At 42.9% G+C, this 24,255-nt stretch overlaps 1 protein-coding gene across 1 annotated transcript in view; it reads left to right on the top strand.

Moving 5' to 3' along the window:
• LOC137372562 (receptor-type tyrosine-protein phosphatase beta-like) overlaps positions 1-24,255 on the top strand; it is a 62,322-nt gene that overhangs the window by 18,759 nt on the left and 19,308 nt on the right. Inside the window, exons 8-17 of the mRNA XM_068036486.1 lie at positions 2,465-2,725; positions 6,563-6,823; positions 7,621-7,881; positions 8,056-8,310; positions 8,789-9,049; positions 10,562-10,822; positions 11,244-11,498; positions 12,895-13,155; positions 13,265-13,525; positions 21,076-21,336. Coding sequence (XP_067892587.1) covers positions 2,465-2,725; positions 6,563-6,823; positions 7,621-7,881; positions 8,056-8,310; positions 8,789-9,049; positions 10,562-10,822; positions 11,244-11,498; positions 12,895-13,155; positions 13,265-13,525; positions 21,076-21,336 — 2,598 coding nt within the window. The remainder of the gene's footprint in view (positions 1-2,464; positions 2,726-6,562; positions 6,824-7,620; positions 7,882-8,055; positions 8,311-8,788; positions 9,050-10,561; positions 10,823-11,243; positions 11,499-12,894; positions 13,156-13,264; positions 13,526-21,075; positions 21,337-24,255) is intronic.

Below are 24,255 nucleotides of genomic sequence, written 5' to 3'. Positions count from 1 at the left end.
CAATGTTAATAACCCTTTCAGACCCTTATATTACACCAACCCCTCTGCTAAAGAAGTGAAAAATGTTATTATTTGAGATACCCAAATGGACAAGCAATACATTATAGTGACCAGGAAAAAATATGGAATCCTGCAACATGTAATATGGACTGCACAGCCAGGCCTTAAGTATAAAAAGCGGTCTAAAGATAAAGTTCTGAAGAACTAGTTACTGGCATGGCCTTTGCAATGGGAATTGGAGAATCATACAGCAGAAGAGGAGGCCATCAACTGTTTGAAAGACTTTCCAATTAGTCCCACTCCACTGCTCTTTCCCCGTCGCTGTGCAAATTTTTCATTTTCAAGTATATATCCAATTCCCTTTTGAAAGATACTATTGAACCTGCTTCTGCCATCCTTTCAGGCAGTAGATTGCAGATTATAACAACTCCCTGAGTAAAAACATTACCCTCATCTAATTAAAATAAAAGCAAAATACTGCGGATGCAGGAAATCTGAAATAAAAACAATAAGTGCTGGAAATACTCATCAGATCTGGCTGCATCTGTGGACAGAGAAACAGAGTTAATGTGACAGGCCAATGACCTTTCATCAGAACTCTGCTTCTCTCTCCACAGATGCTGCCAGACCTGCTGAGTATTTCCAGCACTTTCTGTTTTTATTCCCCTAGTCTCACCTCTGGCTCTTTGCTAATTACCTTAAACCTGTGTCCTCTGGTTGCCAGCCCTCCTGTCAATTGGAACAGTTTTCACCTGTTTACTCCATCAAAGCCATTCAAAATGTTGTTAAGTTTCTCCTTAACCTTCTCTGCTCTTAGGAGAACAACCCCAACTTGTCCAGTGTCTCCACATAACTGAAGACCCTCATCCCTGGTATCATTCTAGTTAATCTCCTCTGCAGCTTCTCCAAGGCTTTGATATCTTTCTAAATGTGATGCCCAGAAAACAACACTCCAATCATAACCAGTGATTAATAAAGATTCAGCATATCGTTCTTACTTTTGTACTCTGTGCCTCTATTTATATAGCCCAGGCGACAGTGTTTTTTTCACAGTCTTCTCAATTTGTCCTGCCACTTCCAAAGATTTTTATATGTGAACACCCAGATCCTTCTGTTACTGCACCCCCTTTAAAATTGAACCATTTAGTTTATAATGCCTCTCCTCATTCTTCCTTCCAAAATGCATCACTTAACATCTGCCATATGTCTTCCCATTTCACCCTAACACTGTATCCACCTGAAGTCTTGTCCTTCTCATTGTTTATCACATTTCTCAGTTTCATGTCATCAGCAAACTTTGAAATTATACTCTAAGTACCCAACTCCAGGTCATTAACATATATCAATGAGTGACCCTTAGGAAGCCACTGCATATTTACTTCAAGTATGAAAAATAAAAGTTTATCACAACTCTCTAATTACTGTTGCTCAGCCAATTTCATATCCCACTGTCACTGCCCCTCTAATCCCATGCTCTCCAATTTTGCTAACAAGTCTATTATGTGACATTTCATGGAATGCCTTTTGAAAGTTCATATACACAACATAAACTACATTACCTCATCAACTCTCCATTACTTCATCTAAAAACTCAATCAAGTTTTCAAACACAATTTGCCTTTAACAAATCTTTGCTGGCTGTTATTTATTAGCCTAAGTTTTTCCAAGTGACAATTTTCTCATGGATTATGCTCTCTAGAAGTTACCCCACTACCAACATTAGGCTGACTTGCCTGTAGTTACCAGGTTTATCCTGCTCCCTATTTAAGAACTTTAGTTACTTTAGGAACCCTCCAGTCCACTGGCTTCACTCCCATATTCAAGGAGCATTGAAGGTTTTTGACTAAAGCCTCGGCAATTTCCACTCTTAACCCTGCACCACCCCCCAATCACCCCCACAGCAATTTAGGATGTATCCCAACAGGACCAGAACGAGTGACTTTTCTACTCTGAGAATAATCCTATTCTGCATAACAATGTTCAGCAACTTGGCGTAAGAAAGTAATTTAAAGTTAAAACTGCTTAGTCAATATTGGCAGATAATGGAAAAACATCCTATTGATTTAGTCAGTGCCAGTAACTGATGAGTGATACACAAGCTCAAATTAGTGCTATCACTGACTATTTGGAAAAGTTCTGCAAACTATATGCTTAAGCCACACAATTGCCTTTTGAAGAAGATTTACTTTCTGCATGTGGATGTGACTCCAGTTAGATAGTCATTTGTTAGGACTGTTACGGTACAGAATTAATGCAGGTCTACTTTCACGCTGTTTATTTGTGTGGAGTAATGGACACACTCTGCATACTTTAATTTTCTATTCACATTGCTTGTAAAATGACAAGTTCCAGTGCAATTATTGACTATTTAGTAAATTCATCCACCCGTTTCTTTATTTGAACTTACACTAATAGAATCAAACCACCATTTTAGATCCATGTAAACTTTTGATTTTATTTTCAGTCCCTTGCAACCCACAGAATGTAGAAGTAAGACTGGATTGTAACCAAAATACAGCTTTGGTCTCATGGAACTATAGTAAAGGTGCACTGTTATACACTGCCATTGCTGAAGGACCTGATGGGAACATCACATCATGCAGCACATCAGAAACATCATGTAGAACGCCCATGTTACTCTGTGGTCAGTTATATTCTGTATATGTCATCGCGGCTGACAGCACATGCAACCAATCTCAGAGTTCAATAATTGAAATTCAAACAGGTAACTCCTTATTTTACTGACTGATATAGCATGCAGTTCAAAAATGTAACATTCCAGCATGTTTAATTAACAAATATAGTGCTGCAGTGTATTGACTGATAATACAATGCAAAAAGTGTCAGTAATTCCTCTGTTTATCGACATCATTCAATGTCTTCTATTAATCCTTATTTATCCACTAAAATTTATTAACTCACACTTATCCATATTATATTACATATGGCACGTGTCTGCCCCTTCCGCTAACCTGTTTATGTCCTCCTGGAGTCCCTTACAGTTTTCCTCACTGTTTGTTAAATCTCTTACTTTTGTATCATCAACAAATTTGTTCCGTCCAAAATGCCCAAAAATAGAAGAAACAAAAGTGAACCCAGCACTGATTCCTGGGTACATCACTTCCAACTCTTCTCTAATGCAACCAGCACTATGTGCACTAACTCTGTGGGGGTGATTTCAACTAAGTCACTAGGTGGGAAACCCACGTGTTCAGGTGACATGATGGTTTTACAGCACACCTCATATTACTCCATTTACTAAAATGGAGAGTGAAATCAGACGGGGTCTAAAACCAGGTTGCATCCGATCTTGTCACTTTCCCAACTTTCTATCCACGTTGCTACATTTCCTCTTACACCATATGTCTAAATTTTATTAACAAGCCTCCTGTGGGACACGTTATTGAACACCTTCTAAAAATCAACATACTCCATATTCACTAAATTTCTTTATCTATCCAATCTCCATAAAAAGCATCAAACATGACTTGCCATTATCAAATCCATCGTACAGGTCCTTGATTAACCCTTTATTTCTAAATGCTCACTAATTTTGTCTCAAATTCTGGATTCTAATGGTTTGCCAACAACTGACAGTAGACTAACTGGTCTATAGTTAACTAGGTTTATCTTTCTGGATCAATATTTGACAGTAACCCAGGGAATGTACCGAGGTGACCTTGGGCATACAAACTGGACGCTGTATTTCGTAGGCCTGCCGCCGGATGGTGGGCATGGAAAATAGCGGTCGTCCCCCATGGGACCTGTGCCGTGATTCTGTGGCGGGTGGCCACTTTACATTTTTCTGGCAGCCACCACCGCCCACCTGGTTCCCTCATCAAATTGCAGAGTTCATGCCTTCCCCCCTTCCCGAAATACAAATTGCAGGGATCACCCCTTCCAACCCTTCCCGAGACACACAGTGCAGAGTTCACCCCTTCCCTGTTCCCTATAAACAAAGTGCAGAGTTCACCCGTTCCCCCTTCATTATACACACAGTGCAGAGTTCACCCCTTCCAACTTCCCGAAACACAAAGTGCAGAGTTCACCCCTTCCCCATACACAAAGTGCAGAGATCACCCCTTCCCCCTTCCCTATACAGAAAGTGCAGTGTTCACCCCTTCCCCCCTTCCCCATACACAAAGTGCAGAGTTCACCCCTTCCCCCGCTTCCCTATACACAAAGTGCAGAGTTCTCCCCTTCCCCCCCTTCCCTATACACACAGTGCAGAATTCACCGCTTCCCCCTTTCCTATACACAAAGTGGAGCATTCACCCCTTCCCCCTTCCCTATACACGAAGTACAGAGTTCACCCCTTCCCCATACACAAAGAGCAGAGTTCACCCCTTCCCCCTTCCCCATACAGAAAGTGCAGAGTTCACCCCTCCCCCCTTCCCCATACATAAAGTGCGGAGTTCACCCCTTCCCCCTTCCCCATACACAAAGTATAGAATTCACCCCTTCCCCTCTTCCCTGTACACAAATTACAGAGTTCACCCCTTCCTCCTTCCCCATACACAAAGTACAGAATTCACTCCTTCCCCTCTTCCCTATACACAAGTGCAGAGTTCACCCCTTCCCCCTTCCCTATACACAAAGTACAGAATTCACTCCTTCCCCTCTTCCCTATACACAAGTGCAGAATTCACCACTTCCCCCTTTCCTAAATACAAAGTGGAGCATTCACCCCTTCCCCCTTCCCTATACACAAAGTACAGAGTTCACCCCTTCCCCAAACACAAAGAGCAGAGTGCACCCCTTCCCCTCTTCCCTACACAGTTCACCCCTTCCCCATTCCCTATACACAAAGTGCTGTTCACGCCTTCCCCCTTCCCGAAACACAAAGTGCAGAGTTCACCCCTCCCACTTCCCCATACACAAATTGCAGAGTTCACCCCTTCCCCCTTCCCCTATACACACAGTGCAGAGTTTCCCCTTCCCCCTTCCCTATACACAAAGTGCAGAATTCACCCCTTCCCCATACACAAAGTGCAGAGTTCACCCCTTCCCCTATTCCCTATACACAAAGTGCAGAGTTCACCCCTTCCCCTCTTCCCTACACACAGTTCACCCCTTCCCATTCCCCATACACAAAGTGCAGAGTTCACCCCTTCCCAAGACACAAAGTGCAGAGTTCATCCCTTCCCTATACACAAAGTGAAAAGCTCACCACTTCCCCCTTCCCCAAACACAAAGTGCAGAATTCACCCCTTCCCCCTTCCCCAAACACAAAGTGCAGAGTTCACTCCTTCCCCTCTTCCCTACACACAGTTCACCCCTTCCCCATTCCCTATACACAAAGTGCAGAGTTCACCCCTTCCCCCTTCCCCATGCACAAAGTGCAGAGTTCACCCCTTCCCCATAAACCAAGTGCAGAGTTCACCCCTTCCCCCTTCCCTATACACAAAGTACAGAATTCACCCCTTCCCCATACACAAAGTGCAGAGTGCACCCCTTCCCCTCTTCCCTACACACAGTTCACCCCTTCCCCATTCCCTATACACAAAGTGCTGTTCACCCCTTCCCCCTTCCCCATACACAAAGTGCAGAGTTCACCCCTTCCCCTCTTCCCTATACACAAAGTGCAGAGTTCACTCCTTCCACATTCCCCATATACAAAGTGCAGAGTTCGCCCCTTTCCCTTCCCCATACACAAAGTGAAGAGCTCACCACTTCCCCCTTCCCCAAACACAAAGTGCAGAGTTCACCCCTTCCCTCTTCCCTATACACAAAGTGCAGAGTTCCCCCCTTCCCCATCCACAAAGTGCAGAGTTCACCCCTTCCCTTTCCACAAAGTGCAGAGTTCACCCCTTCCCCTGTTCCCTACACACAGTTCACCCCTTCCCCATTGCCTATACACGAAGTGTTGTTCACCCCTTCCCCCTTCCCTATACACAAAGTGCAGAGTTCACCCCTTCCCCTCTTCCCGATACACAAAGTGCAGAGTTCACCCCTTCCCCATAAACCAAGTGCAGAGTTCACCCCTTCCCCCTTCCCTGTACACAAAGTGCAGAGTTCACCCCTTCCCCCTTTCCCATACACAAAGTGCAGAGTTCACCCCTTCCCCACCTTGGTAGTGCAAGCTTTCTCTGGATGGGAAAGTGAAACTGCATGAGTGCCGCTCGTCATGCTGAGGGTCGGGAGCTGAAGGTAAGATCATTGTGGTTTAGATTTTAATTCACGTAAACGCATTATTTAAATATGCTAAGTCGGGTCCCGTTGCAGAGTGGCATTGGGGCTGCCAAGGAGCTTCCCTGCTACCGGGAACTGCAGGCCCAACAATCCTGACATTGGGTTCCATAGCGGCCACAGCCCGCCACCCGACGTCAGGCTAGGAACAAAATCCAGCCCTGGATGGCACATCTTTCACACAGCAACCAGATAAGATACTTTAATTTTGATGCTTCACTATTCCTGCACATACCTCTTTTCCACGGTAACAGAGGAAATTACTTTCGACTTTAATTTAAACTTTTCAAATGCTATTTGTATATACACATTGTTAAATTTAAATAAAAATCTGACTGTGCCTTTATCCATCTTGTTTCTCTGATATCTTCAGTCCCTTGCAGTCCCCAGACTGTAAGTGCTTCTTTGGAATGTGCAACACACACGGTGTCAGTATTGTGGGAGCAGAGTGACGGCGCAGTGTTCTACATTGCAATTGCAGAAGGAATGGAAGGAGACAGGTATTCATGCAACGCAACAGAAGAAAGCTGTGAGATTATGGACCTCCCGTGTGGCCAGATGTACAGTATAATTATATTAGCAATGGATGAGAGTTGTACCAGTTTACCAAGTCCAGCTTTTGAAATTCAAACAGGTAAAACCTTTGATCTCTATTTATAAAAATAACTAAAATAAAGTTCCCAAAAGACAGGAAAATGTAGAAGTCACATAGCATGATCAAATTGTATGAAATGAAACATCACTTCACATTTTCTGTATTGATAATTGTTAGAGTTAGTCTTTGTCACAAATTCTTCTATCCAGCAACAAATCCAATCAGATACTGATCAAATTGCCTCTCATGCATGTTGTGTAGCTCATATTAATGCATGAAACCATCAGGAAATCCGTATATACCAGGGATTGGTGTCTTTAGCCAGGAAACATCTAGGAATCAGGATACAGTAGGAAGCAGTGCCTTGATCCACTCATTCAATTTGTGGGGCTCCCTTTCTGGATTGCTTTTGTTTGTGTTGAAATTGTTGAGGTTTTCCAGCTGTGAGCTGAGAGTTGGATGTTGATGTTTCGTATATTGTTTCCCTTAGACAATAGTATGAAGTATTGGAAAGATTCACAGACTGATTGACAACCTGAGACGAGTGCTCCTTCCATTGTCTTATGTGTTGTTATACCAGCCAGTAGGGTGGTTAGACCATTACAGGAGGTTTTTATGTGCGACCACAGTCAACATTTCTCCCACAAGCAACGCCACTAAATACAAATTATCTGGATATTATCTCATTGCTGGGGATTGTACTGTGCACAAAGTAGCTGCCAAGTTTCCCTTCATCGGTTGTAAGATTTGATATTGTGTAGTTTTTAGATCTGTGCATGCAGGATTAAATCTACCTCGGTTTAAGGATTTCATTCTGTGCTTTCTCCTTTCTGCAGTGCCTTGTATCCCACAGAATGTAGTCGCTCACATCAACTGTGACAGTAATAATGTGTCAGTGTTTTGGGATCCGAGTAATGGCACAGAGTCATACCTTGTAACAGCAGAAGGAAACAATGGCCATTGGGCCTCATGCAATGCAACAGATCCTGAATGTGAGATCTCAGATGTGTATTGTGGACTGAACTACTATATAACTGTACAGGCAATCCGCATGCAATGTAACAGCTCACAAAGCTCTGCTGTTACAATTAAAACAGGTAATTCTAGGCAAGAATTTAGAATGAAAGTTTCTAAAATAAATGCCCATTGTCTCCCGAGACAAGGAGGCCAAAGAAGAAGAAGTTGAAATATTGTCATTTTTGTATTTTATAGACAGTTATGTGACTCGGTGTTTTTCCAGTACGTGCTGTTTATGAATTTTCTTTTTGCAGTACCATGTGTCCCACAGAATGTTGATGCTCACATGGACTGTGATGCTGGATATACATCAGTCTCATGGGAGTTAAGTGAAGGTGCAATATCATACATTGCGACTGCAGAAGGAAGCAATGTGCAACACTGCAGTGCTAATGATACGTTGTGTGACATCACTGACCTGAACTGTGGAGAGACCTACACCATCACAGTTCATGCACACGATGACTCATGTGACACTGCTGAAAGTCCTTCCATTACAATGAAAACAGGTAACTAAAGAGAAATGCATTTTCTCATATCACTAATTTCTGCATCAATCTCAATTACCCTGATTTCTGCACTGTCCAGAACACTGTACTCCAAAAAAACTCTCAAATACATTTGCATGAAGATTTCAGTTAGAAAACAATTATATAAAGTTGAGCAGGTACTGGACAAATGCTCTTATTTATTTATTTATTTAGAGATACAGCACTGAAACAGGCCCTTCAGCCCACCGAGTCTGTGCCAACCAACAACCACCCATTTATACTAATCCTACATTAATTCCATATTCCCTACCACATTCCCACCATTCCCCTACCACCTACCTACACTAGGGGCAATTTACAATGGCCAATTTACCTATCATACATTGCTGTGGGAGGAAACCGGAGCACCCGGCGGAAACCCACGCGGTCACATGGAGAACATGCAAGCTCCGCACAGGCAGTCCCCTCTTAATCTGGTCTTTTTTTCTCTTTTCAGTTTCGTGCATCCCACAGAATCTCGATGTCCAGCTGGATTGTAACACAAACGATGCTTCTGTGTCATGGACCCACACTAAAGGTGCAGTGTCATACTCTGCAACAGTAGAAGGAAGTGATGGGCACACAGTATCATGTGATACAGCCAACAGACAGTGTCAAACAACCGATCTACACTGTGGACAGATGTATAATTTAACTGTAACAGCACTGGACCGTGTATGTGACAATTCACAAAGCTCTATATTTGAATTCAGTACTGGTAAGTCTTTTGTATGGAATAGGATGATTTAAAACAACCAATTCGCCATGACAACTTCACTTACATCGAACCTTCCTCATAGCGAATACCCCTAAACATTCCATTGGGACAGAGAATTTTGCTACTGATCAAGAATTGGGATACGAGTTAAAGTGACAAAATTTGTTATTTTGTATCACACTGTATAAAAATCTGCAGTAAACTCAGAAAATACATCGATTTGCATTGTAAGTAGAGTCACAATAAGATATATAAATTCATGACTGCAGATGGGAGGAATGGACAATCGACAAGATAAGTGGCCCTAGGGGAATATTTGGTCCATTCAATCAGCTACCTTCCATGTGTCATTCAGTGTGAATGCAGAGAAATAATGTAAGTACATCTGCTGTAAGTGTAACCACATAAACACATGTCAAATTAGAAAAGTGCAAATGCTGAATAGTGAAAGATTGCCTCAAACTTTCTACACAAGGCTGGGTGTAGAGTTTTTTAGTATAATTCTCAATGAAACCCGCTCCATATTTGCATAAAACAAAGCCATTTACTGTCAAAAGAGAATCTTTCTGTTTAAAAAAAGAGCCAGAATTTTCCTTAGTAAGTACTCCAACAGATGCAGTTGAATATGTTAGAGCGTTTTACTTTATTGAAAGAAAATACAAAAATAAATTAATTTCAGAAGCACAAATATAATTGAAGTGACATTGGCCAGAATGGTCCAGACATAGAAAATAATCAAGAGTCAGGATCATTTCATGGACCATTACACAGCATTGCGATCTTTCGGGAGGTGGCCAATTAACAGGCTTCTTCCGCATTCGCCATCCAATTAAGGACAGCGGGCAGAACAGAGACATGGGAGGCCCAATGAGGGCGTCTGCGGCAGCCCCACTGGGAGAGGTGGGCCCTGCTGAGGCAGAAGGTGAGCATGAGGGCATCTCAAGATGGAGGCGCTGTCGAAAGACTCCAGAAGATACCATAACAATGAAGGCCCAGAGCTGTTAGGGCCATCAGTGTGGAAAAGGAACCCCTCCACAAGAATGATTTTGGCTGCGGCTGTGGCCATTTCAGACTTGTGGCTCCATCATAGGGGCATGGAGAGCAGGCTCCGATGGTCCTCCGACCTCCCACAAGGAAGCCATCTCCAAATCATTGCCAGGCTCCAGACTCAGCAAGGAGCCCATCTGATGCCAGGGATATTCCATCAGAATGGGAAAATCACCCATTCGGGGCTTTAGTTGCCTTGATGGATACCCACCTCCATGGGGTGGGTTGCTGATTCCCCTGGCAGCCAACCCCAGGAAACAAACCCAGCAGCAAGGCAGCATCAGGGGTTTTCCGATACATTCCCAGCCGCCAACCCACCATCCCTCCACCCACCTCCCCTCCACCCCCCGTCTCCAAAGCTGCCTCCACGGAGCTGGGAAGATTCCAGCCACCTTGTTTTGAAAGTGTTGGATTGTAAATATTTCTTGCCCTGTCACAGTCAGTTTGTGTTTTGATATTTTGCAGCCCCATGTGCACCCCTGTATATTTACACCAATCTAAACTGTGACACCAAGAGTATAACAGTGACATGGGAGAAGAGTGATGGTGCGCTGTGGTACGTTACAACAGCAGAAGGACAAGATGGACATGTGACACTGTGTAACACAACTGAGACAAGCTGTGAATTCATGGACTTGCACTGCAGTCAAATATATTTGATAACTGTAAAAGCGATGGATGGTTATTGTCAGAGTGTAAACACTTCCTTTTTTGAAACTGAAACAGGTAAAATTTCTAAAGAATTCTGTGATGTCTGGGAAATGTTACACTGGCACATTAGCAAGTACAGTTGTGTGGTCTGAGTTTGAATGCGCTATTCTTTGGGTTTCTATCCACCTACCAACTTTAACACGTTGCATTAATGACCAGAAGGCTCTCTTTGTAGAATGGAAGAAGTAGCTTTCCTCTTCTTCCCTTCTGCTCTGAAGCAGCATCTCTAGAAACTTGTAAACCAAGGACCCAATAAGAGATTACAGTCCATTGTTGAATTCTGTGTTTCCAAATGGGAATCTAGTTATTGCATGGTTATTGGGGATCTCTTCGTTAGGTGTTTATTTGCTGAATTTGCAATCAAAGGAAACCATTGGGACTTTGTACTGATATCACTAATTCATAACATCTCATTTCTCTTTCCTCCTCCCAAAAGCACCATGTCCCCCTCAGAATGTACAAGCTGATTGTGAGACTCTCACTGCCTTTGTAACATGGGAACCGAGTAATCGCACAGTGTCGTACGCTACAACAGCAGAGGGGAGTGATGGACACACAGCCACCTGTACCACATCTGAAACAAACTGTCTAATCCCAGATCTTCACTGCAGCCAAATATACAACATCTCTGTACTCGCATTCAGTGAAAACTGCAGCAGCATCCAAGGCTCCAGTTATGAAATTTGGACAGGTAATATCGAAAGAAAAACACCTTTGGTCTCCTCAGGACATCTCAAGATACTTCGCAGTCAAGGGATTATTTTTGAAGTGTAATTCTTGTTATGTAGGCAAACTGAGCAGCCAAGTCAAATACAGCAGGGTCTCACAAACACCAACATGTTGCATTTATTTCACACTCTAATGTAAAACATCCCAAGGCACTTCAGTGGAGCATTATCAAACAAAATGGTGACACCGAGCCACATAAGGAGATATTAGGGCATGTGATAAAAAGTCTGGTCAAGGAAATAGATCTTAAAGAGTGTTATAAAGGAGGAACAAGAGGTGGAGAAGTTTAAGGAGGGAATTACTGAGCTCAGGGCAGCAGCTGAAGATATGGCCACCACTAATGGAGCGATATAAATCGGGCAAGAGGCCAGAATTGGAGAGCACAGAGATCTTGGAAAGAAACCATTAAAGTGAATGATGAATTAATCTGTTTAGACAATGTTATGGGGGTGCAGCTCCCTGGTGAGTCAACTGCCAGATCTTCTTCAAGAAATGGCACTGTGCCATCTCTCAATCAGAACAGATGTGACAGACACGGGTTTAAAGTGTTTTTGGAATGACAGCACATGGACAACCAAAAGTGCCTCGGTGCGGCATTGACTTATCAACTAAGTCCTGCAACCTTCTGACCTACTTATTTTAAACATCTCTTCACCCCCCCCCCCCCCCCCGCCCCCCGCCACCACCGCAACCTCCCCCACCCACCGAAAGGTGGGGTACTAAGAAGTACTAAGAATGAGAAGACCATACAAAGCAATGCTGTCTTGTATTAGTATAAAGTGAGCGCCCTGTCTGTTACAGCCACTGGACTGGCCCAATTTGCCATCATTTAGAAGTGTCTACTTTATCAAAGATCTCAGCCAAACTAAACTGAGATGCAGAACCACTGTCCTGCCAACTTAAATGAATAGCGCATAAGCCGGTCTGCTTCTCTGGTGCTGCCATCCTTCATTGGGGTTCCATGGTGATTCTGTAGACAGTGGCAGGAGTGCAGCCTTATTCTCCACCGATTTCATCCCCATTCATCCTGCACCACAGCAACCTTCACTGGTCACTGGGGATACTGCAATAAACGAACAATTTTGGGATCAGCATCCTTCTATGCCCATCTGACATCATTGATACAAAGGTTTAAAATTCAGAGAAAACACATGGAGACTTAGCAGTCAAATAGGGTATAGACCATAGTGACCCAGAGCACTAATACAGAAGAGCTGAATTAAGTTGGCACAATTTTAAAGGTGACTGCTTTATTGAGGTTATTTAAGTTCTGTGAGATGTTGGCAAGAATCATTTAACCAAAGGGTTTTCTCACATTAACCTGGTGAATATGAATGTTTATATTTCCTTTTCTGCAGCACCGTGTGCTCCAGATGAGATCATTGTGAACGTGGACTGTAATTCTAATCGAGTAGTCGTATCATGGGGACGGTCTAATGGAGCGATGTCATACGATGTAACTGCAGAAGACAGTGATGGACACACACACTCACACAACACAACAGAGACACGTTATGAAATGCTGGATTTACACTGTGGACAGTCCTATAACATAACAGTAACAACACTGAGTTATAGCCGGAATGGCATTTCAAGTACTTCTATCCAAATCCAAACTGGTAACGTTATTAATCCTTAAATATTATCAACCATGGAAATAGTTTCACATTTATTGTGATATTTACAGGACAGAGAGAGGATTGATATTCATTTGTATTTTCTAAATAGCACCGTGCATTCCTGAGAATTTAAAAGCTGAGCTGAACTGTGATTCGAATGCAGTATCCTTCTCCTGGGACGACACCAATGGAGCAATGTTATACACTGTGATCGTTCAAAATACTCAAAGAGTCACAGCTTCATTCAACACAAGCGATACAAAGGCTCAAATCCCACACCTGCAGTGTGGTGAATATTATACAATCTCTGTTCTAGCAACGGACAACATCTGCAAAAGTCCCCTGAGTGCATTGGTGAATGTACATGCAGGTATCACTCATTTAAATGCGTGTTTTAATGTTATTAACTATGCTCTTGTTAAACAGGTCTCTGTATATGGTGCAGTTTCAATTCATATTGTAGAATTCATAGCAAGAAGTCTATAGCTGGAGTTATTGTTTATGTATTTGATATCTTTGGCCTGATAACATTTTGATTTTGTGTATTCTTTAATCTAAAATGTTTCCGCTGATCTAATGAGAGCAGTGTTTGGTATTCCAAAATTTTCTGGGTAACAGGGATAACATTTTCCAAAGTTTTTTGGTTAGGACCAGCAATAGGGCGGCACAGTGGCACAGTGGTTAGCACTGCAGCCTCACAGTTCCAGTGACCCAGGTTCAGTTCTGGGTACTGCCTGTGCAGAGTTTGCAAGTTGTCCCTGTGACTGCGTGGGTTTCCGTCAGGGGCTCCGGTTTCCTCCCACAGCCAAAGACTTGCAGGTTGGTAGGTAAATTGGCCATTGTAAATTGCCCCTATTGTAGGAGGTGTTAGGAGAATGGTGGGGATGTGGTAGGGAATATGGGATTAATGTGATCTTCTTGATCTTTGGGCCTCCTTATCTCGAGAGACAATTGATACGTGCCTGGAGGTGGTCAGTGGTTTGTGAAGCAGCGCCTGGAGTGGCTGTAAAGGCCAATTCTAGAGTGACAGGCTCTTCCACAGGTGCTGCAGAGAAATTTGTTTGTCGGGGCTGTTGCACAGTTGGCTCTCCCCTTGCGCCTCTGTCTTTTTTCCTGCCAACTACTAAGTCTCTTCGACTCGCCACATTTTAGCCCTGTCTATATATGGGATTAATGTAGGATTAGTATAAATGGGTGGTTGTTGGTCGACACAGACTCGGTGGGCCAAAGGGCCTGTTTCAGTGCTGTATCTCTCTATTACTCTAATATTTTCCCAAATTCTCGATTGCCCCAACCACTATGCAAAAGCAATGAGAAATGTTTGTATAGTAGGTACATATCTGGGAAAACATTACATTTTACTCAACCAAAAATTATGGAATTCTGAGTCACATATTATGTCCTGCCCAGCTGGGTACTTAAATGAATACTGAACTCACTCACATCCCAGTGGACGTCTTTGGGATTCATGAGAAGAAAAGAGGAAGTGAACTGTAATGCAAATGTATAAAAAGGGGTCTAAAGATGACCCATCTGATGGACTAAGTTGGTGGAATGTCTTTCTCAAGTGTCCTGCATAAGTTTCAAGGGAGATTTTCCACTTCAGGGAATTGTCCACCCCAATCCCTTGACTTACTATCTACTAAAATTAGTCTAAACTTAAATACTTTCCCAATAGTTAGGCCTGACATGTGCTGAGAGCAAAGTAAAAAAATGTCCCGATAATTCCTTTACTGGTCTCTTTGTATTTTATAGCCTTGTCCTGCGTGATAATGGAAGAGTAAGAGCCGCAACAGAAGCAAAGCTCGGACAGTGGGGCTCCATGGCAGAAGGCAGCCCATGTCTTTTTATGCTCGTATTATTATTCCTCGGGGAAGCGCTGTACTTACAATTGTGTTGCACCAGTTTTTATGTTCCGGCAAGGGGAAATGAGCTCCACAGGAGATTTGGGCTTAAATTCCCATTGTCCAGTTCAGCATAGAAGCTGACATTTCAGCAAAATGTCAGCATTCATAGGTTTGAGGAAAAATGAATGTGAATAGTTAAAACTGCTCAAACAATGCTGGCAGATAATGACAAAATGTGCTAATATTTTAGTCAGTGCCATTAACTGATGAGTGATGTACAGGCTAGAATCAGTGTTATCACTTGCTGTTTGGAATAATCCTGCAAAATACATATACATGTCTCTGAACGGACAGGGGGCATTCTGAAGGGTGAACAGCCAGACGTTGTGGTACACATCGGTACCAATGACATAGGCAGGAAGAGTGATGAGGTCCTGCAGGGGGAGTTTAGGGAGTTAGGTAGAAAGTTAAAGGACAGGACCTCAAGGGTTGTAATCTCGGAATACTCCCTGTGCCACGTGCCAGTGAGGCTAGAAATAGGAAGATAGTACAGCTAAACACGTGGCTGAACAGCTGGTATAGAAGGGAGGGTTTCAGATATCTGGACCATTGGGATCACTTCAGGGACAGATGGAACCTGTACAAGAAGGACGGGTTGCATCTAAACTGGAGGGGCACAAATATCCCGGCTGCGAGGTTTGCTAGCGTCACTCGGGAGGATTTAAACTAGTGTGGCAGGGGGCTGGGAACCAGAGCAGTAGGACAGCAAGTGAAATAAATGAGGGCCAGTAAGACTAAGAGGAAGAGCAGGCAGGGAGATGTTGCTGAGCACAGTGGGACTGGTGGTCTGAAGTGCATTTGTTTCAATGCAAGAAGTATAACAGGTAAGGCAGATGAACTTAGAGCTTGGATTAGTACTTGGAACTATGATGTTGTTGCTATTACAGAGACTTGGTTGAGGGAAGGACAGGATTGGGAGCTAAACGTTCCAGGATTTAGAAGCTTCAGGCGGGATAGAGGGGGATGTAAAAGGGGTGAGGGAGTTGCATTACTCGTTAAGCAGAATATCACAGCTGTACTGCGGGAGGACACCTCGGAGGGGTCATGCAGCAAGGCATATGGGTGCAGCTCAGGAATAGGAAGGGTGCAGTCACGATGTTGGGGGTTTTCTGCAGGCCTCCCAACAGCCAGCGGGAGGTAGAGGAGCAGATATGTAGACAGATTTTGGAAAGATGTAAAGGTAACAGGGTTGTAGTGGTGGGTGATTTTAACTTCCCCTATATTGACTGGGACTCACTTAGTGCTAGGGGGTTGGATGGGGCAGAATTTGTAAGGAGCATCCAGGAGGCCTTCTTGAAACAATATGTAGATAGTCCAACTAGGGAAGGGGCCGTACTGGACCTGGTATTGGGGAATGAGCCCGGCCAGGTGGTCCAAGTTTCAGTAGGGTAGCATTTCGGGAACAGTGACCATAATTCCATAAGTTTTAAGGTACTTGTGGATAAGGATAAGAGTAGTCCTCGGGTGAAGGTGCTAAATTGGGGGAAGGCTAATTATAACAATATTAGGCAGGACTGAAGAATTTAGACTGGGGGCAGCTGTTTGAGGGTAAATCAACATCTGACATGTGGGAATCTTTCAAATGTCAGTTGGTTAGAATCCAGGACCAGCATGTTCCTGTGAGGAAGAAGGATAAGTTTGGCAAGTTTCGGAAACCTTGGATCACGCAGGATATTGTGAGCCTAGTCAAAAAGGAAAAGGAAGCATTCGTAAGGGCTAGAAGGCTGGGAACAGACGAATCCCTTGAGGAATATAAAGACAGTAGAAAGGAACTTAAGCAAGGAGTCAGGAGGGCTAAAAGGGGTAGATAGTCTCAGTCATCTCATTATCAAAAAGGAGGAGGTGTTGGGCGTCTTGCAAAGCATCAGGGTAGATAAGTCCCCAGGGCCTGATGGGATCTACCCCAGAATACTGAGGGAGGCAAGGGAAGAAATTGCTGGGGCCTTGACAGAAATCTTTGCATCCTCATTGGCTACAGGTGAGGTCCCAGAGGACTGGAGAATAGCCAATGTTGTTCCTTTGTTTAAGAAGGGTAGCAAGGATAATCCAGGAAATTATAGGCCGGTGAGCCTTACAATCAGTGGTAGGGAAATTATTAGAGAGGATTCTTCGGGACAGGATTTACTCCCATTTGGAAACAAACGAACCTATTAGCGAGAGGCAGCATGGTTTTGTGAAGGGGAGGTCGTGTCTCACTAATTTGATTGAGTTTTTTGAGGAAGTGACAAAGATGATTGATGAAGGAAGGGCAGTGGATGTTATCTATATGGACTTCAGTAAAGCCTTTGACAAGGTCCCTCATGGCAGACTGGTACAAAAGGTGAAGTCACATGGGATCAGAGGTGAGCTGGCAAGATGGATACAGAACTGGCTCTGTCATAGAAGACAGAGTGTAGCAGTGGAAGGGTGCTTTTCTGAATGGAGGGATGTGACTAGTGGTGTTCCGCAGGGATCAGTGCTGGGACCTTTGCTCTTTGTAGTATATATAAATGATTTGGAGGAAAATGTAGCTGGTCTGATTGGTAAGTTTGCAGACAACACAAAGGTTGGTAGAGTTGCGGATAGTGATGAGGATTGTCAGAGGATACAGCAGGATATAGATCGGTTGGAGACTTGAGTGGAGAAATGGCAGATGGAGTTTAATCCGGACAAATGTGAGGTAATGCATTTTGGAAGATCTAATGCAGGTGGGAAGTATACAGTAAATGGCAGAACCCTTAGGAGTATTGACAGGCAGAGAGATCTGGGCGTACAGGTCCACAGGTCACTGAAAGTGGCAACGCAGGTAGTCAAGAAGGCATACGGCATGCTTGCCTTCATCGGTCGGGGCATTGAGTATAAAAATTGGCAAGTCATGTTGCAGCTGTACAGAACTTTAGTTAGGCCACACTTAGAATATTGCGTGCAATTCTGGTCGCCACACTACCAGAAGGATGTGGAGGCTTTGGAGAGGGTACAGAAGAGGTTTACCAGGATGTTGCCTGGTCTGGAGGGCTTTAGCTATGAGGAGAGGTTAGATAAACTCGGATTGTTTTCACTAGAACGACGGAGGTGGAGGGGTGACATGATAGAGGTTTACAAAGTTATGAGCGGCATGGACAGTGTGGATAGTCAGAAGCTTTTTCCCAGGGTGGAAGAGTCAGTTACTAGGGGACATAGGTTTAAGGTGAGGGGGGCAAAGTTTAGAGGGGATGTGCGAGGCAAGTTCTTTACACAGAGGGTGGTGAGTGCCTGGAACTTGCTGCCGGGGGAGATGGTGGAAGCAGGTACGATAATGACGTTTAACAGGCATCTTGACATATACATGAATAGGATGGGAATAGAGGGATACAGACCCCGGAAGTGCAGAAGGTTTTAGTTTAGGCAGGCATCAACATCGGCGCAGGCTTGGAGGGCCGAATGGCCTGTTCCTGTGCTGTACTGTTCTTTGTTCATTTTGAAGAACATCTTAGGTTCTTCTTGTGGTGAAGACTCCAGTCACTTATTAAGGCTACTGTGGTACAGAATTTATGCAGCTCTACGTTAACAGTATTTATTTTTGTGAATTAATGGATACATTCTGTATGCTTTAATTTTCTACTGCAAGGTCATCGACCTGAAACGGCAGTTCTGTTTCTATCCCTACAGATGATGCCAGACCTGCTGAGTATTTCCACATTTTTGTTTTTATTTCAAATTTCCTGCATCTGCAGTATTTTGTGTTGGTGCTTTACTTTACTATTCACTTTCCTGTCTTTTTGAGATTGTGAATATACCTCCTCTGGAATCTCAGCCCTTTTATTCCTTCAGTACCTGCCATTCACATTAACTGTTTACAATAGGTTTCAAGTACACACTGTATTGGTACTGTAATGAGAAGCTTTTTGTGCTGTCTGATGCAACATAAATGAGATGCATGGAGTTCAGTTGATTGAAGATCTCAAAGAGGTTTATTCACAGCTAACAAGTATATACAGTGCAGAGCTAACTATTTGCCTCTAGATGTTACAGTAGCAGAGTGAGACTGGCATGTAGTCACATCACTGTGTTCTGGTACTTGGCTCATTAGCATACTAAGATCTTAAAGGGACATCATTCTTAAAGGCAATCATACTCTCCGAGTGGGGAGCCACCCTCAAAAGGAGCATGGCAGTAGGGTATTGTAACTTGATCTTCAACCCGCTCCCCACCCCACTGAATCTGCCCTCTAATTCACACCCGTCAAAAGAAAACATAAGTGGCTAGGTTATGTTTTATGGCTATAAGGCAAACAACACGTCTCTCAGCAATAGCCATTTTAGATTTCCATAGATGGGGAATCCATCCTGCATCAGGGTGACTATTGCGTTTAAACATGCAAACAAAATGTCCCTTATTGTCACATCTACTAATATCATGGACTGTGCCGAGCGTCCTGCATAAGTTTCAAGGGAGATTTTGCACTTCAGGGAATTGTCCACTCCAATCCCTTGACTTACTGTCTATTAAAATTAATCTAAACGTGCATACATTCCCAATAGTTAGGCCTGACATGTGCTGAGAGCAAAGTAAAAAAATGTCCCTATAATTCCTTTACTGGTCTCTTTGTATTTTATAGCTAAATGAAGTGATTCATTTTGGAAGGTCGAATTTGAATGCGGAATACAGGCTTAAAGACAGGATTCTTGGTAGTGTGGGGGAACAGAGGGATCTTGGGGTCCATGTCCATAGATCGCTCAAAGTTGCCACCTAAGTTGATAGGGTTGTTAAGAAGGCGTATGGTGTGTTGGCTTTCATTAACAGGGGGATTGAGTTTAAGAGCCGCGAGGTTATGCTGCAGCTCTATAAAGCCCTGGTTGGACCACACTTGGAATATTGTGTTCAGTTCTGGTCGCCTCATTATAGGAAGGATGTGGAAGCTTTAGAGAGGGTGCAGAGGAGATTTACCAGGATGCTGCCTGGACTGGAGGGCATGTCCTACGAAGAAAGATTGAGGGAGCTAGGGCTTTTCTCATTGGAGCGAAGAAGGATGAGAGGTGACTTGATAGAGATGATGAGAGGCATAGATAGAGTGGATAGTCAGAGACTTTTTCCCAGGGTGGAAAGGGCTATCACCAGGGGGCATAATTTTAGGGTGATTGGAGGAAGGTTTCGGGGAGATGTCAGAGGTAGGTTCTTTACACAGAGAGTGGTGGGTGCGTGGAATGCGCTGCCAGCGGTGGTAGTAGAAGCAGATACATTAGGGGCATTTAAGCGACTCTTGGATAGGTACATGGATGATAGTAGAATGAAGGGTAGGTAGTTACTTAGATCTTAGAGTAGGTTAAAGGTTCAGCACAACATTGTGGGCCGAAGGGCCTGTACTGTGCTGTACTGTTCTATGTTCTAAAAACAACTCTATCAGGTAGTATTTGTGAAGACTCATTAAAGAATTCACCTTACACCTCCACCATTATGTGATTTTTCTTTTTGTATTATATTCCTACACCACCAACTCCTTAACAGTCCTTTCTGGTCCTGCTGTGTACATGATTAAAAGATTTCTTCATATCTTTCTCACTGCTGTCTGCAATCTCCATTTCTATTGGCATCTCATCTGGTTTGATACTTATTTCTGTTTTAGACTTTTCTATGATTCCTGACTTCCCATTAAAATGTTTTAATGTATAAAACTCTCCTTTAGGTCTTCAAAAGATATTTTCTAACTGAATTCATTGAAAGATGTTGTAAATAACACAGTAATATTATAATAACACAGTATCATTGCAAAATAATGCAGATGCAAAGGGAAGTGAGGGAGATGAATATTTATGCAAAATGCAAATGTACAATAAGAGCCTAGGTGTAGTCAGATATTTACTATTACTGTAACAGCAAGATATGAATAATGTGCCAGTGCACAACATTTATCTTTTACTCTTAAAAGAAATTAATTTGAATTAAGATTATTAGATGGTGTTTTAAATAATCACAATATGATCAGAGTACTAATTTCTCTCAGAATGTTGTGGTGAATAATGTATAAACTTAACCCGCTCCCCCCAAAAAATTACAGGGCCATGCACTTCGGAGATTATTTCTGCTTATGTGGACTGCGAGACTAATACTGCAATAGTATCATGGGAACTGAGCAATGGAAGCGATTTCTATATTGCAACTGCAATGGGAATTGACAGAGATACACACTCGTGCACTGCAATGGATGTAACCTGTGAAATCTTTGCCCTGCAGTGTGGGCAGTCATACAACGTAACAGTATTAGCTGTTAATGAGATATGCAACAGTTCAGAAAGTGCAGCGAAGAGTTTTCAAGGAGGTAACTAGCTTTACCTATACAGTATTGTACTTTGGGCTGTTAACCTAAACTTCATTGTCTTTTTATAATCTCACAAAAAAAAAATCAATCCTCAGTAACAGTTCCTCAGAGATGTTTGACGGGCTTGTCAGCGGAGATTTCTAATTCGGGTGGCTGATACAATGCAACACTCTCCACAGAGGATCTGTAGTGTCTGTGAGCAGGACAAGCAGCAGGGAGGCTCTTCAACCAATCAGGTTGAAGAATCCTTACTGAGACATGCAGACTGCAGAAAAATGAAGTAAAATAACAGGAGATACAAATTACATTAAAATCATTGTACAGGAAGCAAACTAAAGATTGGGATATAAACATGGGATTAAGGGAGAGACATAAAAGAGAAAAACTAAAACAAAATTTAAATCTGCAACATTAATTTTCTTCTGAGGGAATGCGACACCACACTTGTAAAATTAATTTTTCAGGTTCAGAGATGTTGCTCAGCAGTAAGTATCACTTATTACACTGTTAAAAACTCAGTTACTCCTGAATGAACAAGCCTAAACTTTTCCTTCTGCTTTTAGTGTGAGAATAGTGGGTAATTAGTCAAAATTCACCCTATTACAGTGATATCCTAGTAGGTTCCATACGTGAATACTGCAACAGTACAGCCTGTGGCAGAGCAGGGAATCACTGACAGCAACTTCCAGATTTTTGCATTTATCTGCACATGTACAGATGCCAGATGCTGCTGTCAGTTTTAACCTGTAATAACGGCGAGTGCTAAAAGCCTTGCCATTATTAGTACAGCAAAATCTAGGCCTATGTTGCTGCTTCTTAGTGATATTTTACTGCATCTAATAATTGTGATATATGATGTAGTCCATACAAACACATTACAATATACAAACATGCCCAATATACAAATATGTTCTTATTTAAGGATTTCATTTTATAACTAGAATATTGGCTAATGGTAATGGGGTGACAAACTATATCAGAGACAAAGCATTCTGATGACTTTACAACAAACAAATGTGAGATTTTAGGGAATTGTAGGGTCATCTGAGCTCAGTGATTGTGTTGCGATTGCATTTTTTAAAACACAACATCTAAGCCAACTCTTTTTTCATCTTTGATTACAATATACCCAATTGCTATTTGGATTTGTGCTAGGCATGTGACAGGAAGCTTGATTAGTTTCATACATGAGTGAAGGGAAGGCAAGACCATTACTTTTGTGATGCATCAGCAAGAGAGTGACAGTCATAGATAATTTAAGGTACAGTGACTATAACTCAAACTCAAATTACATTAAGTGCACCCCCTACAAGTAGTAATTTGCTCATATATATTCTTGCTATATAAAGTTGCAGCTTGCTTTTTGTCATTTCTTTTTGTGAATTTTATGATCATCAAGGTAAAGCTATGCTGGAAAATGCACATTTTTTTGGTGTTAGTGGGCAGACTTATACCACAGGTACCAGTTTGAAAGCTGCACTTGCTTCAAGTAAAGTGGAGCCAGCTGTGTCAAGTTTATGCATCACTCTATGATCAGGCAAAGCAAAGCTCTGGGCAGGTGTGCTAAGTGTTATATGTATTATATGCTTGAATATATTTAGGAATGCATTTGAAGGTTGCAACAAACCTAGCAGCTCATAGGTAACTCCAAGGTGTGTGTGTATGTTGCAGAAAAAAATGTTGTGACTAAACTTGAGAGTAAAGAAAATTTTATTTCTTTCCTTAATAGTTTAAATTTTCCTGATAACCTTACGTGGGTATAATGGCAGTATGAAAAATATTTGGAAGGAAATCTTAAGAGCCATTTTAAGACTGAAGAACTTGTTCAAGGCCTAGTTTAAGACATCCTTGCAGTAAAATTCTGTGGTGTAGGTACCCACTCAAGCTCAATTGTTCAGCTGGCAAAATCTCAACCAATTCGAATGACCACAATTGACTCTCTGCCACTAGAACTAAAGAATGATGTATATACAGTATTTAAGGGGAGGCGGTGGCATAGTGGTATTATCACTGGACTAGTAACCCAGAGACCCAGGGTATTTCTCTGGGGACATGGGTTCGAATCCCACCACAGCAGAAGGTGGAATTTGAATTTAATTAATAAAAAAAATCTGGAATTAAAAGCTAGACTAATGATGGCCGTAAAACCATTGTTGATTGTTGTAAAAACACATCTGGTTCACTAATGTCCTTTAGGGAAGGAAATCTGCTGTCCTTACCTGGTCTGGCCTACATGTGACTCCAGACCATATGTGGTGAGCTCTTACATGCCCTCTTAAATGGCCTAGCAAGCCACTCAGTTGTACCTAATCACTCCGAAGTCAATAAAAAGGAATGAAACTGGACGGACCACCCGGCATCGACCTAGGCAGCGGAAACGACAACGGCAAGCCCAGCCCTGTTGACCCTGCAAAGTCCTCCTTACTAACATCTGGGGGCTTGTGCCAAAGTCGGGAGAGCTGTCCCACAGACTAGTCAAGCAACAGGCTGACATAGTCATACTCACGGAATCATACCTTACAGACAATGCCCCAGACACTGCTATCATTATCCCTGGGTTTGTCCTGTCCCAACAGCAGGACAGACCCAGCAGAGGTGGCGGCACAGTGGTCTACAGTAGGGAGGGAGTTGCCCTGGAAGTCCTCAACATCGACTCCGGACCCCATGAAGTCTCATCAGGTCAAATATAGACAAGGTAACCTCCTACTGATTACCACCTACCGCCCTCCCTCAGCTGATGAGTCAGTACTCCTCCATGTTGAACACCACTTGGAGGAAGCACTGAGGGTGGAAAGGGCACAAAATGTACTCTGGGTGGGGGACTTCAATGTCCATCAGAAAGAGTGGCTCGGTAGCACCACTACTGGCCGTGTACTAAAGTACATAGCTGCTGGACTGGGTCTGCGACAGGCGGTGGGA

This window comes from Heterodontus francisci, chromosome 8, assembly GCF_036365525.1.
Source record: "Heterodontus francisci isolate sHetFra1 chromosome 8, sHetFra1.hap1, whole genome shotgun sequence".
Taxonomy (NCBI): Eukaryota; Metazoa; Chordata; class Chondrichthyes; order Heterodontiformes; family Heterodontidae; genus Heterodontus; species Heterodontus francisci.
Note: the sequence above shows the minus strand (reverse complement) of the source record. Positions and strands in the feature narration are given on the sequence as shown.